The sequence below is a fragment of the Anoplophora glabripennis genome, unplaced genomic scaffold (assembly GCF_000390285.2).
Source record: "Anoplophora glabripennis isolate ALB-LARVAE unplaced genomic scaffold, Agla_2.0 scaffold471, whole genome shotgun sequence".
Taxonomy (NCBI): domain Eukaryota; kingdom Metazoa; phylum Arthropoda; class Insecta; order Coleoptera; family Cerambycidae; genus Anoplophora; species Anoplophora glabripennis.
This window is the reverse complement of record NW_019416555.1, coordinates 250,441-267,559: the sequence shown is the minus strand read 5'-3', so window position 1 is coordinate 267,559 and position 17,119 is coordinate 250,441. Positions and strand designations below refer to the sequence as shown.

The 17,119-nt window shown below is 33.0% G+C and overlaps 1 protein-coding gene across 15 annotated transcripts in view; it reads left to right on the top strand.

The window, feature by feature from the left end:
• LOC108912735 (protein tramtrack, beta isoform) overlaps positions 1-17,119 on the top strand; it is a 219,688-nt gene that overhangs the window by 140,968 nt on the left and 61,601 nt on the right. Inside the window, exon 4 of one of the 15 annotated variants that reach the window (XM_018718113.2) lies at positions 14,586-14,851. The exons of 11 other annotated variants lie outside the window; for them this stretch is intronic. In XM_018718113.2, coding sequence (XP_018573629.1) covers positions 14,586-14,836 — 251 coding nt within the window. In that variant the 3' untranslated portion in view covers positions 14,837-14,851. Of the gene's footprint in view, positions 1-3,651; positions 4,009-6,160; positions 6,459-7,072; positions 7,440-14,585; positions 14,852-17,119 lie in introns of those variants that run through there. 3 more of the 15 variants (XM_018718090.2, XM_018718097.2, XM_018718079.2) reach the window with 3 other exon arrangements.

Below are 17,119 nucleotides of genomic sequence, written 5' to 3'. Positions count from 1 at the left end.
CATCTTATTTTCATCCAAAGAAGCTAGCCTGAAAATATAGTCCATAGTCCGACAAATATTCCATTTAAAAAACAGAAGTTTCGTTTATACATATTTTCAAAACGCAACAATCAATTGTTCATATACTTAGTATTTCTCTGATATCTTAACAGAATTTCCTACAACTTTAGCCTTTAGCATTTTTTCCAGATAAAATGGAAAAAAGATAAAGAAGTAGAATATTATACGAATTACTCTGTATATGATCTGTAAATTTTAAGACTCACTGACTTCTTTTTCCACATGAAATCTCTCAAGTTATTACTAATACTTATTTTTATTAATTGTTACCGTTATATTTTGAATTTTTTGTAATTTAATTCAGATTTAGTTTTTTCCTAAAACTTATGTTCTGTTCTTAAATTTTGTTGTTATAAATTTATGTACAATTCTTTTATACTCATAATATTTGTTGACCTTATTATATTTTCACTAATAAAATTCAAATGAATACGTTTAGTATTTTTATAAGCAAATAATATGAAATTATAGTGACGAAAATTAACATAGAACCTTCTTTGAATTTTCTTCGGAAACCGTAAAATCTAAAGAAAACTGTGATAAAAGTATCTACCCTTTTAAATTAACCTTATTCGGATTAGTATTAAAATAAAAAATACAATGTCTGCTGATACATCGTCGTTATTTTGTACGTCAGTGATTTTTTTTAGTGAACAAATAGATGTGCCTAAAATATTGTACAATCTACGTCAGGGGTCGGCAAGTAATTTTAGGTGGGGTCCGGATACTTTTGAAATTTTTTAACGAGGTCCAGAAAAAAATTCATATTTCTTACTAATTTTTTATTTTCATTTGCATTAAGAACTCAAAACACACACAATTGTAAAATACTAGAAAAAATGATAAGAGTGGCACTCAAACGTAAAAAAAATATTTTATAAAAATTTATTTGAGTAATTTATATTTTAAAAAAATTTTTGGCGGTCCAGTATTTTACCTTCCGCGGTCCGGATCTGGACCGCGGTCCGCCAGTTGCCGACCCTTGATCTATAACGACTTTTGACCTCCCTGTAGATGATTTTGTGGGATTTACAGTATCTTTTTCATTTTTTGTTTCCTTTAAAAGTCTGTAAATAGTCGATTTTCCAGTCCCTGTCATTTTTGTTAGCATTAGTGTTACCCGATAATTACCTGAAACGAAATATTACCACGCCCATGGCCGGTTCTTATCTCGGGGTTTTATTACTCTCTTTCATTTCCAAACAGANAGATTGGCACTTAAACGTAAAAAACATTTTTTAAATAATTTATTTGAGTAATTTATACTTTCAAAAAATTTTTGGCGGTCCAGTATTTTACCTTCCGCGGTCCGGATCTGGACCGCGGTCCGCCAGTTGCCGACCCTTGATCTACGTCAATACACCGTGTCCACCTAGTGCGCGTAAGTCCAATATCTAGGTTAATAAAAGATATAACTTAATTTTTTTTTCTACAGAGTTGCCTGCTTTCCCGGGCTGCACAAAATGAAAATATATTTGCATATACAGGGTGTTCAGTTTTTCCTGGGCAAGTACCAACTTAATTTTTTTAAATGGAAACCTATATTTTTTATGGCATTATCGAATTCTACGTGAAAAATTAACGGGACTTTGTGTTATGATCCCTATGAAATTATTTTTTTTCAGGAACTGTAGAGTGAAGATAGATCTTTCAAAAAAACGTATCAAAAGTTGACCTGCGATATATAGGGGGCAAAAAAAATCGTGCCAAACCTGATAATTTAAAATTTGAAATATGTCGACTTTTTAAAATAGAACACCCTGTGTTTTATGATTTCATTAGATGCCTTTCTGTAGGCCCTACAATTTTTTAATAGCTTTCCCTATACCTAAGTTGCTTAGTTTTTGCAAAAAAAACATTTGTATGTAAAATACCAGATTTGCGCCCGTTCCTTTGTCGGGGAAAAATATTGTAAGGGTATTTATTTTTATTAAATTTATTAGTTGTCTAGCTACACTATTTAAAATAAAAATTAATAACTGAAAAATTTAGATATATGCGTTTAATAAATAAGTCTTTATGGAAAGTTACCGTTTATTTGTAAATAAAATCAAAAAACCATAAAATCGCTACAAGTGATTAAGAGTTAGCAAAATATGGGAAATGTTTGATAGCAGCACGTATCTACAAAGCAAATAATCCATATTTACAGAGGTTCCCACTGTTTTGAAAATGCGAATTATGAGAAAACTACCAGGAGACATGAAAGTAACAACGATAATATTTAGTTTAAAGTTGTGGCATCTGCTGTTGACAATCCAAATATTAGTGCCAGGAAATTAGTAGTAACCCTGGAGTTTTCAAAAGCTTGACAAATAAAATATTGAACAAGAAGTTTCATCCATATCATATTGAAAATCAAGCACTGTTACCGTAGTTAGGAAAGTTATCAGTGAAATTGGAGATTAAAACATTTGGATGAATAGAATTTTGAAAAAAGAATACTCATAGTCGCAAGCTAACTTAAAATAAATGTTTAAACTATCCACCGTTGTTTTCTACACAAAGCATTAATCTACGATGAAAATGAATGTGAACATTTCTTAACATTTGAGGCGTTATAATTAGAAACTCGTTTTGAACCTTTTCTTTTAAGTCTTGAATATCCGTTGGTGGTACTTCGTATACTCGCTCCTTGATATAACCCCACAAGAAAAAGTCCAGACTATTTAAGTCAGGCGAACGTGCGGGTCAAGGAACTGGACCACCACGACCTAACCACTGGTTTGGATATACGTGTTTAGGTGTTCTCTAATCTGAAAGATAAATAGGTAATAGGAAAAGTATAATAACAATAAAGTAATCACATTACAGCCAAAGAAACGGGCGCAAATTCGGTATTTTACATAAAAATGTTTTTTTTGCAAAAACTACGCAACTTACGTATAGAGAAAGCTATTAAAAAGTTGTAGGGTCTACAGAAAGGCATCTAATGAAATCATAAAACACAGGGTGTTCTATTTGAAAAAGTCGAGTTTTTCAAATTTTAAATTATCAGGTGTGGCACGTTTTTTTTTGCCCCCTGTATATCGCAGGTCAACTTTTGATACGTTTTTTGAAAGAGCCATCTTCACTTTACAGTTCCTGTAGTACAATCATAATTATGTCAACTACTAGAAGTGACGAAACATAAGACAAAAATGAAAAGTCGATTATTATTAATTCAAAGTCCCGTTAATTTTTCAAGTAGAATTCGATAATGCCATAAAAAATATAGGTTTCCGTTTAAAAAAATTAAGTTGGTACCTGCCCAGGAAAAACTGAACACCCTGTATATGCAAATATATTTTCATTTTGTGCAGCTGTAGAAAAAAATATTAAGTTATATGTTTTATTAACCTAGATATAGGCCTTACGCGCACTAGGTGGACACGGTGTATATTATTTAAAACAAATTGTATGTATGTACTGAGAAGTAAAAATTAAAAACCATAAATAATACTTGGCTATTTTTACAGGAATTTTACATTCTAACAAGTTTGTAGCAAAATTCTTGCAACAAATAAGTATATTTCTTCCAAATATTAATTATTATCCCCATTGTGTGTTCAACACTTTGCCGCTTACGTAACACACGTTTATTTATTCTAGGAATTATTTACTTTAACAAGTCCAAGAGCAACTTTCCAAAAATCATTGTAGACTTTAACGAGTACGGAATTAATAGGAGGCTGCAAAACAAGACCTTCTGGATATGTTATTCCTACAGGAAAACGAGATGTAAGGCGAGAGTGACAACCACTGGGAACGTAGCGAAACTTTCTGGTTCCCACAATCACGAGCCCAACGCTAAAGATTGCGACTTGAGCAAGTTGTGCCATCAAAGAATCAGAATTTACAAAACGACTTCTAGGACAACTTCATATTAGTGGTTGACGTAAAATCGTCGTTTAATAGATAGTAATACAGAACCTTCACAAATGCTTTCAAGCCACGTGACCAGTAACTTTGTTTGGAACAGTAATTTTATTTCCTTTTTGTTGACCATTAAATTTCAGTTAAATTAAAAATTATTATTAAAACAGTAAGAGCAAGGTTATCTACATTAAAACACAACGTTTTGTTTTACCAGCTGTGATTGGTGTAATTTTTTGCGAGATACTATTCATCCTATCAGGGATCGCATTATCTCGAGCGTAGTTGTAACGGTTTGTCATTGTTCATTGTAAACGAATCATTAATACAGATGACGCTAGGGTTTAGGGAATATTCGTTATCAGTATAGTGTGCAATGTTGGGTTGCCTAAGCTCGGCTGTCACGTGGCTTGTAAACATTCATAAATGCTCTGTAGAAACAACCTTAACAATGTCTTATTATTTCTTATATCTTATAAAATATCTTGTACATCTTTTAAAAAATATATACTATTCCATAACGCAGAAAGTTTATGTTTTACGTAATTTGGTGGATAATTTAGGATTTAGGGACTGACCACCGCGTTTGTGCAAATTAGATCTTTCTACGTAGACCTTATGCGTATATACAGGATGTCCGGGAAAATGTGAGAAATCTCTCGGGTGCAGATAGAACATGAAAAAATAAGATAACAAGTTCCTATAACATTTTTTCGTACAGGCCCTCCCTACGGACATGTGTCCCTGAAGGACGCCACTGGAAATCGGTTTTTCTTGAATAACTTTTAAATTTCTTAATATATTTAATAAAAAAATTATGTGATTGACCCTAGTAAGGGCCTCTTAAAATAGTGTCCTTGAAACATATTAAGCTTTTTTAGTTTACCAGGGGCGGGCTAAGCTTTACAACTTAATGCCTACATTTTTAACATCCTGTATGATAAAGACTTTAAAATAATAAATCTGGATAGCTTCAACCTTAGACAACAAAGGTATTCTTGTTTATTGTCGATAGAATGAACCGTTTACGAAAAAAATAATAATAAACAATAATAAACGAATTCATGTTTTATTTTTAATAAAAAGGGCCATGACTTCTATTTTTTTCTCGACAACAAAGTGACATCGCTGATACATTGATCCTTTACTTCGTTATTAATTTACCGACTTTTGGATTTCGTAGTGAATTTAATTGTGAATTTATTCGAAATATGGAATACACGTTTATTGAGTATGCAGATATGCATCTCATGCATGGTCTTGTGTCTTGCAATGCTTTACAAGCTAGAAGGTTATATCATGACAGACTTCCTAATCGTGCTCTGCCAAACTAGAAGACATTTCAACGAGTTGACCAACGTCTAAGGGATAATGAAAATTCAGCAAAGTAATGTCCAAAATACAGAGCGTCTCAGAATATGTGGTCAATCTCTCAGATTTTTGCAGGGGACGTTAAAATATCATGACAGGTTCCTATAAAAATTTTCCCTAGAGAACCCCCTACGGAGATACAGTCCCCTAAAGGACGCCCTAAAATGCGATAAATTGATGTATTTGAGATGTTAATATCCAATTTCATAAATTTCAATGAAAATTTTAGCTGATTTTTTCATGATTTGACGCAGATTTGATGGAATCTGCGGTGTTCACAGATTTCGGTTGACCAGCATGGTCCTCACGACCGTTTCTAAACCTCGTATACCACTCATGAATTCTGCCATGGAGTAAACAATCATCACCATAAACTTGGTTCATCAACTGAAATCGGTAAAAGTTTTACAAAGTTAAAACAAAAGTTATTAGCTCTGCTCTTTGTCCAATGGTCATTTTTATACCGACGACACAAACACACTGTCACTTCAGACTCAATAACTCTGCTTCCATTCGTCCAAAATGTCATGAAATTTTGACAATACATCAGTGAAGGATCTGCCTTTCCAACGCATGTAATTGTCAATAGATGGCCTTAACAGGAATATCTATTTTTGAAAAGTCCTGTTTACTTTGGAAAGCACCTTGTCTAAAGGTGAACTATCTATTGACTTTGGGATCATCATTTTAAAAAAAATTATTTGAACTATAGGTAGCACTTTTTACTTGTTTGAGTTTGGTGTTTTAAAAGTGAAACATCGATTTACTACGCGTTAATTTGATAAATTTAGAAAAAAAATCATACTATCTACCTGTAACTTTTTGTTTTATTTAGCTACAAGTTAAGTATTTCCTTTTTCTGTTTTGTTTTTAGGCACAGTATACTTCTGCCCTTCAAGAAACAAACGATCCGTAAACATTATCTTAAACAGGAATTCGTATTCGATCAACTCTAAACAGCAAGGCCAAACCGACTGGATATGTACCTCGTATCGAAAAACTAAATGCAGAGCTAGGGTTGTGACAAAGAAAAACATGGCTGTAGTTAAAGATGTCCATAATCACAAACCAAACAGTTTAGAATTCGATCTAAGTAAATTATCTAATCAAGCTGTTAGTGTTTTCTATAAATATTGAACGAATTTAATCCATTTTAAGTGTAAATTAATACATTTATGAAACATGTTTTAAAAGTGTTTTCTTATTTTCTTTATTGGAAGTTGTAGTCTAGGAAAGACAGTTATATGGATAAATTACATAGTTACCATTTAAGATTATAAAGAGAATCTGGAATACATTGAATATCTTCCAAAATATTCTAAAACTTAAAACTTGACTCTATCTATTCCTTCCATTTCCTTTCTGTTACAAAACTTATCTAATTTGGAATGAATACGTCGATATGCTCTGTTGCAACAAGTTCCTCAAATTTTCGTAGACAATCTTTTACATTATTTGAATAGATCATAAAATTATGAATTAAACTTTTTAGGATACTTAGCTCGCACGATTTTATTAAAGGATGAACAATCCTAATTTTTCAATTAATTTAATTTAATCATAGTTGCCATGAACAATAATGAAAATTTTTAAGTCCAACAAATAAAACAAATCGATTTATGTACACGTAACTTTCATGACATTCATACAGCAAAATGTGTGGTTTAAGTGAAGTGTCCTTTATTAAAGTGTGAATTACTTAAAGTAACGAATTGTATTAACTGCTCTATTTCGTTAATAACAAACCTAATTTTTCTTGTATGTGCTTATATAATTTATTTTTCAGGTAAAATTTACTTCCAGCAATCGAAGACTAGAGGATCTGCCTACATTATCCTCAATGAAAACTCGTACACTATAAACAACAAACTGTCCGATAGAACTGTTTGGATATGCACTTCCTATCGGAAAACTAGGTGTAAGGCCAGGGTTACCACCACACAGAACATAGCGAAAATCACGGACATTCACAATCACATTCCCAATGCTTTAGGCCGCGATTTGCGAACTTTGCCCTTCAAATTTGTTACTATCATTGACAGGGTTAAAAAGTAGACAAAGTTTGATCTTCTTAGTCTGTTTATAAGAAAGCATTCATTAAGTTTCCTCGAGAGATGTGCTTAAAAACAGTTAAAAATCGCCTTTACTGTCTGTATATTGAAAAATTGTTATTTTCTTCTCTTTATTTGTATCTTTATTTAGGGACATTACAAAATTTGTTGCAGATATAGATACAAAAAAAAAATAAATGTAAAGACATTTGTGTATTTGTTTCAAGGAAACACAGTACAAGTTTCAGTTTTATGTAAATACGAGTTTGTACTTACTTTAACTATTTTTAGTCTTTAAATTCTGTATCACAAATGAGCGTGTTTAGGTTTTGCATCACATGAATGTCAAGATATAATCTTAACGTAAAGAGTGTTATATATTAAGTTTTTGTATTATTTTCTAGATAAATACAATTTTATTAAACAATAAATTGCTGATTTTTTCTACAATTTCATTTCATCTGAAGCAGTACAACAAGAAAGTGTATGCTTTTTTATTTATTTACCAAAAAAATGTGTTTCTAAGTCTGCTTCATTTGTATATGACATATATTGTAAACTGGCACCATTTTTCAGAATTATAATAATCGTCTTTTTGGTGTTTCGTTACACAGACTGTTATTAGCTTCATCTACACTTGCTTTTTTTTTAATGTAATTGTAATTTATGTACATTATTTTTGTGGAATGTTTATCCTTTTATATATATAATATAATTGTGTATGCTACCTTAGCTTTTAATATTTGAAAAATCGATGTGTACAGGGTGTTTCTGAAATAGGTGCGTTCTTTGAAAAGGGAGATAAAGAACACGAAAATGAGTAACACTTATTAAGCAACAGATGGTCGAAATCCATCTGTTTTCGAGAAAATTAACCATAAATGTAAGTCGACTCTGTGCATCTTGTGCACGTGCGTTGTGTGTTGCAGTTTACTTAGCCGACATATAGAATGTTTTCTGATCAAGAACTAGCATATATGGTGGTAATTTAAAGCAAATGTCGGCACAATTTAAATGGGGCTTGTCGTTTGTATGTGGTCTGTTACCGGGCAAAAGGCAGTTCAAAGGTTACAGGATACCATACATATGAAGGCCGTAACCTGTTTTCGACAACGAAGAAAGCATCATAAACCTCATTGAGGAAGATCCGAGGCGCAGTACTCGCTACATTGGAAGAGGAGCAAGTGCCCCTAACAGTACCGTGTGGATTGTACTACGGGAACAATCATTACACCCCTATCATGTAGAAAGATTCCGGCATTAAATAACAATGATGGTATTTTTGATGACATAATTTCGACGGTCGTCGTTTGGAAGCATGTTATTTAGCACGTGGAAGGGCGAAACGGGCGGTGACTATGAGTCGCCTTCATTATAGCCATCCTTCTCTATCGCACGGATTTCTATGACTTACTTTATCGCTCTCACGTAACGGCCGATGAACCATGGGGACTTTCCGACCCTGTATGTAGAAATCCTCAAGTAGTTCAGTCATTCAAGGTTCCGAAACGGCGTTTCCAGGAAAAAAGTGTAGAAGTTTTTTCTCACCAGTTCTATATGTTTTTTGAGGTGCTGAATCGGAATCTGAGGTTTGCCACCTCGCCAGGCGTCGACTTCACAAAGAAAATTGCAAAAAATCTCAAATTTTTAGCTCTTTTTTCAGTTTTTTAACTATAACTCGATAGCTAAGCATTTTCTTGACTTTCCGCTAAAAAAGTTAATAACGTTATTATAACTGCGCACTTATGCTCTACTATCAACTTCATATACCTCTAAAATCAATTATTTTATGATTACCTGGTATGTCCAAGGTCCATATATGGTCAACGTGCCTCCTAGTTCAAAGGAAATCGTACTACTCTTAATTCGAGGGGAAGATAGAAGGTTTTGGTAACATATTTGGAACAAATTTGTATTTACACGAAAAAAAGCAAAAACGCAATTATTTAATAATTTTCATATTCATTCGTCGTCCTCATCTGCATAATTATAACCTGAAGCAGCGAGAATGAAGACTTTAGATAACTGTAATCCATGTCGTTTACGTTCATTATGGATAAAGTTTAATATGTCTTTGCACAATAAAAACATAAAACATAAAACACACCACAGAAATGAGACAACCCCCAAATCCAAAAGCCAAAGGCTTGTACGGAAGGGGGCTACACTTGAAAAAACGCGGACAAACACCCATTATCCATCGACATTGCCAGTGCCGACACCGGGGATCGAACCCGGACCAGAGTAGGAAGCCTAGCCGAGAAATGCCTGCCACCGCACTCTCGACCGACTGCGCTACCGTGGCGATAAACAATAGAGTTTAATATTATTTTTATAAAAGAGAAAACCGTCATGAAGAGAATACCTGCATAAGGCTCTGGATTGCAGCCGATTTATTTTTCAAAATTGTTTTCCATAAGCTCTAGGGCCTATACTTTCTCTAATATCGTACCTCGCCGACCTTAGTAGGACATAGTACCTAATTATATTTTAGACTTTTATTAGGAAATTTATCTTCCACTCTAGCAATTATCTCCGCCTATTTTGCTTATTCCATTCCGCTACCATGTAATTACTTTACTTACCTTGTTAGACCTGTGATGCTGGCATCATCACTACCACATAGATATATTGTCTATTTACAGCTCTTGCTAACCTTTTCCCTGTTTTTTTGTTATAAATTTACATTACTTCGGTAACTGCAATCCTTAACGAGCTTTAGGTTCACTTACAAGACTTTTAATAGTAAGTATTCATACTTTGTTTACGCTGAGCTCACCGATACTTGCCCTGTTGCTGTTTAAATGGCCTTTATTCGCTTACACTTTACTTAACAAATAGTATTGTTTCCCTACAATCTAATGAAAATGTAAATAATATTTCTAGGAATAAACACTTAATTTGGATTATAAGGTAAGTTTTACGTATTTTATTTCTTTGGAATTTTGTACACCGAACCAATAGCGCTATCGGAGATGGTTATCATTGTCAGTTATTGTTTGGGCTATTTGGTCAAACTTATCTATAAGGTACATAACCGGCCAATATTTCCAATTAGATTGATTAAGCGATTGTAGCCTCAGATAGTTTAGGCACCGGCCATTTATTTGAATTAAAGTTACCGTTTGAGTAGTTTACTTTCTCAGGGCCTTTTTCCAAATTTTTTCGTACTGTAAGGTGTCGGCGTCTCTCCAGCATTCTTGTAAACTGTCCATCTGGTTGTAAAACGGGTGGCGCCTTAAAATAAATAGTTTTAAGTTATATCACCCCCATTCGCTGCTGAGCTAGGTCCAACCCTATAGTTGGAGACAGCCTGATCGTCTTTGGAAAGGAAAATCTATAGAAGTAGCGTAGCAAGGATAGTTGTTGACTAGTTATAGATATTTTATATTATAGGAATTTTCTGTTTGACTTATTAGCTGTAAGTAAAATGTATTTAACCTTGCAGTAGATAACACTAATCTGATTATTTTCAGGTATAATATATTTCGCTCCGACTGGGAAGGGTAATTCGAAAGTTGTTTTAAACAATTACGAATACGAGATTAACTTGAAGAAACATAACCTGACGTACTGGAAGTGCGTCTCCTACTACAAAACCAAGTGCAAAGCAAGGCTAAAAACCTTTGGCAGGGTTGCCCGGATAAGTATTGAAGAGCACAACCATCCTCCAATCTGCAAAAACGTTATGGGACTGCTGTATGAAGTAATAACCGTGCAGAAACCTAAACCTAAACTAATAACCTGGCCATGTCAGAAAAAGCTCTGAACTTATTGTAATAGTTTTTTGCAATAGCAAGAAACTACCTACTTCATCTTTTAAATTTAGTTTTATTTATTTATTACCTTTAATTTTTATTAACAAAAAAGTGATAATCAAATAGATCATTCCAGCTCTACCGTGATAATTAGAGCTGTCATAATTGGCCGAGCACCAAAGGCGTGTGGTGCGGATCATCAACATAAAATAAAGTGAACAGTGATTATAAGATTTATGTCATTGTATCATTGTGAAACACGTAAATTGTTTTACGCATCGTTGTCATCGGTTCCACAATCTGGAAGGGATCCGTTATAGATCGCATCATCAGGTATGTTTCTACCCTTATTCGCGACGGTATAATCTGAAGAGAACGATATCTACTGATGTAAAATTAAATAATCTACTTTGAAACTGGTTCGACATTGTAATTTCCACTCGAGGTAGTATTTATTTCAGTAGGAATGAAATGTTTTGTTATTTACTATGTATATCAAGTATCGTAAGTTACATGCAATCAGTATGAAGATTAAATCAAACATAAATTGAGTCTTCTGGTTTTCGCCAATTTTTTTATGCGTCTATGGTGCACTGTTTCATACATACTTATTACTTTATTAATATATTTTTATGTAATTATTTATTTTGTAAGTATATTGTATAAGATTATGTATGTGTAATACTCAGATAACTCAGATTGTCAATATAAACAGTCACTTATCTTCAACTACTCAGATGTGGGCGCCAGTCTCAGCGAAAGTTTTTAAAACTTAGAAATTGACCAAAGTGGGATTAATTCAAGAGCAATTTTCTCAGAAACCGTTAAAGATAACGATATGAAACAAGAGTACCTTTTTAACGTAAAACAGTTCGGGAAAACGGAATTTGCTGTCCAATTTGTTAAAAAGTCAAAGATGAAAAAGTTACACACGTACAAGTACCAAGGGCCCCCCCGTACCCACCCCAATGGACCTTGTGGAAATAAATGGATTAGTCCATCAAATTGCTCATCAAAATTTAGCTGTGTATACCAAATTTCATTCATTTATCACAACGCGATTGAGAGATATTGCAAAAAAATAATTTCCATTCCTCCCTCTTCAATGGGTCCCTGTGTCCTTAGGAAGCATTTCCGGACCCATGTTCATATGAACTTTTTTACTTAGTTTTGATCATAGAATCGGCCTGTTCAGGGTTGGCAGCTAATTATGAGACACCCTGTATAATTTTTTTTTACCTCTGTCTATATTCACCAAATTTTATTATGGTCCTTTTCAATACTATGTTCGGTTTTACAAACAGGGCTGCACCTCTTGTTCTAATGTTGCTGGTACTGCTCCGATTTCAGTTTCAGGGCTGCAACTCTTTTACACAATTAATTACTGATGTTGCGCTGGTTTCAAATATAGGCTGCGACACTACCCTCTGAGAAACAGTTATACTATAGTAAATGTCTGCAATTTACATTGTTCTCTTCCTGTCTGGTCTCACTGTTTGCTGTTATGTATTTGCTGAATTTATATTTAGTTTTCTTTGTTCCAAAAATTTGATTGATTATTTCAGTGTTCAAAATCAACTAACTCTTTTTTTCTTTTCGTTTCTTAGTGACTGCACTCAAGTATCTATGTTTCATTTTTCCACTACACACCTCTTATAATTAATTTACAGTAATTTTATGACTAATAAAATAAATCAATTTAATTTTTGTTACCATTAATCAATACTGTTTTACATTTTCCCTTTTCTTTTAAATTCTGATTTCATATATTAATTTTTTTTTTAATTTAATGTCAAAAATACTTCTCCCTTTCACTTGAACCCCTTCCATGTAGGCAACTTATTTTATTTTTAGTTCCCAAACAAATACTTATTTTACTAAATGTGCAGCAGAGTATACATATACAAGTATGTATATACTGAATTACATTATTGTTTATATTTTTTTAGTAAAAGAAAGTATTATTCGTTATTTAACTTTCCCTGTGACAAGCACTTGAAATAATACGTGTTGAGTGCCGCATTGTTGGACATATTTACTATTGATAAAGCTGTGATGCTGACCTGAGTACATTTATTCTTGCTTTTTTTTAATTTTATAAAAAAAATAAAAAATCAAACCTTTAATTGAAGGGAGCAGCTTAAATAGGTATTTTTAGAACTCATTATTTTCCTTTACTTTCATAAAATTCTTTTTAATTTCAAAAAATGTATCCTTCCAATGACAGATTTTTTATTTTTGCCAAGTGATGAAAATCTCTCCACCCCTTATTCCTACCCTTAAAGCACGGACTAATAAAAAGCTACACTTAAAGTTTGACGACGAAAAAATAAACTTTTACGTATTTAGGGACCACAAAAACCCTCAACAAATACCTTCTTTGACTTTTTACATTCCACCCCTAACCTCAAATTGCCATTTCCCTTAAGTAAGGGATAATGAAAAATCACCCTGAAATTTACAGATGAGAAGAAAATGGTCTACTATGTTATTTAATATCAGAAAATTGAAAGACCCTGGTGATATTTCAGATGAATTTTATTATTCAATCCCCCTCCCCTCAGTTCTTCCCCTAAATCAGGAGATGATAAAAACAGCTCAGGAAAAGGAGTTTTTTGTTTTAGTGGTGCTTTTATTCGTGTTCAGCGACAACAAAAACCTTTTATACATATTTTCGTAAATTTTCATTTTTCCACATATTCACCCCTAAAACAGAGATGAAAATATTTTCATTAATTTTCCCATAACTTGTTTCAATTGAGCATTGACTCCACCATAATGTGTCTTAATTTCACTGTATTTATCGAAGATATAAGATTTTTGAACGAAGAAAATCGATTTTCACTTTTTTCACATATTCACCCTTCATTTCCATCCCCAAAATAGGGGATGATAATATTCGCAATAATTTTCCCTACATCTGCATCAAATAAGCTTAAAAAAAATGTAAAACGATTCGTTAATTTTTCTTCGAGATATTTGATTTTGACTTAAAAAATGCCGTTTGACCCATAGTGCGGCGCCAATGGCTAGCGGACCGATTGTGACAGCTCTAATGATAATGTTAATAAATAACCACAAAATCTATATTAAATCTATTTTTTTTTTAAATTTGTGTGTGTGTTTATTTTTATTTTATGTTACCAATTCCTAGAAATTAAAAAAATATTGGCAATAATAGCTTTTTATAAAATAATAACTAAAACACAAATGAAAAAAGTAAAAATATGAAGGTTTTATTTTATTTTATTTCTTGTTTGTCGCAAATAAATACAGTTTTTCTTTTAAATAAAGACAACAGTGAATATGGACTTACGTTTTCTCGAAATTAAGTGAAAAAATTGTGTTTTCTTTATTCATATTTAAAACAAACTCAATACTTCGATGCAAATGTTGAAAAGGTGAGTCGCCTTTTTATTTTTAAAAATAAAATTATTTGCTCTCTAAATACTGTTAGTGACATTTCTTTATTAACATGTTTCTATTTTAGGTATAATCTATTTCTGCGCTGCAAGGACGAACCCAAAAATTATACTGGACAATTTCGCTTACAAAATCAATACTAGGAGATCTGATCGTACGTATTGGAAATGCGTATCATACAATAAGACTAAATGTAAAGCAAGAGTGACCACCCAAGGAAGCACTGCTAAAATCAGTGTCGAACGTCACAACCATTCACCAACCATCGAGAATTGTGACGGGTTATTATCTCAAATTGTGTCCATCATTAAGAAGTAGCAGAAACAAACTATTGGACAACTTGAATCAAATTATTTTTTTACCTTAAACGTTTGCAGTATGCATAGATTACGATTACCAATACTTGAATTACATGTGACATCTTTAGGTCATTCTAAAAAAGAATTTGAATGTTAATGTAATGTTGATACAATTAAAAGAAATTATTATAGTAATTGTTAATAAAACAAATTATAATTTACAACTGCTTACATAACTAATATATTTTCCGATCCTAGGCCCTGTGCTTACTTGTGCTTTTCAATCGTACAATTATTTAGTTGCTCAAATAAAATATTAACCTAACCTAAACTAATCTAACACCATACCCAACCAAACCTAACTTTCCTCTAAGTAACATTGATCCCATAGTGCATGAGTAAGTAAACGGAAAATTTATGTTCTTGCCTGTCATATCCCATGAGTCATTGCTCATTAACTTTGCTAATTGCCTCTACTATATTTTTGTCTTCTTTACAGTCTGAAACAACTTCTGATATTGGACCTGCTACAACTGTAAATATGTGTTGCAGGTTGTTGATGTTGAATGGCACTTCGTGTGAAGTTTACATAGTTTGATATTGAATTCAGATGATGTTCCATGATTGAAATATGACTTTGAACCTGAAAGTCTGTAACATTAGCAGGGGGCTTTGCTATAGGTCTAAACATTGTCTCTAAAACCTATGGTTGGTCATTAGTTCGAGTTCTAATCCTGCCAAATAGAAACAGAGTCTTTTTACTGCTCATACCAAAGCTGAGCTTTTTTCTCCTTTTGTGAATCTGCAATAGTCCAGCTCCCAATATAATTGAGTCGCACCTGCAATGTCTAGTCCAGTTGCAGTTCAAAGTCTGCTAAAGTTGGAAGTTTTACTAGTGATTTCACCATTAGATTTAAATGTGACAACTATTGGTGACATCTAAGGACTAGGATGTCACTGTTTCGATAACGCTACTTTTTAATAACTTATTCATTTGTTTTCTAGTTGTGTTTCTACAGATACTGGAACCCTTCTTAAAGGTTGTACTGGCTTCACATATGGATCAACAGACAATCGGGCGAGCACGTTTTTATATGTATTTGGAAAGGGAGTTTCTTTGGCAGTCTTTGTCTATTGGTAATATGTCTTCCTTCGGTATCACATAGGAAGCAATAATTCTGTTACACTTGGAATATTTACTGTTGTCGAGAATCGATGCTTAACTTCAAGTGCACTAGTAGAAGCGTAGGATTTCAGTACGTCTGTGGTTTCTGTAGCAATGGTTCCATGTTCCGTAAGTAGGTCCCAGTCCTTGGTTATATTTACTTTCGAGCCTAAGTCTGTAAACACTCTGCCAAATTTACGTTTAAGTGTACCCTGTTATTGTTGTTGTTCAATATTGCTGGTCATGAGGCAATCAAAGTTTCTGATATTTTCTTGTGATTCTCTGAACCTACTGTAGGCTTGCTTTCTGTCTCTGTCTTCATGTCTCCATCATTCCCTTCAGTCCAACTCTCGGATGACTGGTATCCACAGTCAAATTAGTAAAATAAATAAAAATCATTCTAAGAATGAAACCAAAGTCATCAGTTTATCTTTGAAACAATATTTTGTCTTCTACCCATCTTTCATTTAACTGGATAACGAACCACTATTAGAAAGAGTTTGGTTAGCTTTACGTTTTATCAAACTCGTCGTGAGGTTTACTAAATGACTACCTCAAACTATTTTAATCAAACAAATTTGAAAATGTGATACGGTCTTAAAACCACCTGGGTTTCCCTTATTTCATGGGCATGTTCTAATGTTTATTGCGATCGTGATTTTTTAATACGAATAGCAGCGACTGAGAATGCCAAGTGTGTACAGAGCTTTAATGTGAACCATAACATGTGATTTTGTTACAGATGTCATTTTTTTAAATATTGGCGTCTAAGCTAGAATTCCCTTCTTTTTTTCCTTTTGCTACTAGATAATTGTAGATTATACAGGGTGTCTCGGATGTTAGTCCAAAATTTTAACAATTAACTGCCTATGAATTAAAGATACATCAAAGTGATCTATGCGAATATTTTATGGAATTATTTATTGCCTAAATCTTTTTTTCTAACAAAAATTCCTATTTTTTGTGCTTCGTTTTGTTTATTATTAATAGAACAGGGCGGATATGTTTTGAGGTGGATGTGAGAGGGGCAAGCAAATTTTTTCTGGATTATCTTTAGTACAACTCACATAATAAAAGTGTAGCGAGGGCGAGGTCCGGAACATTTTCAAAATTGGAAGAACATTTAATCTTGGAACC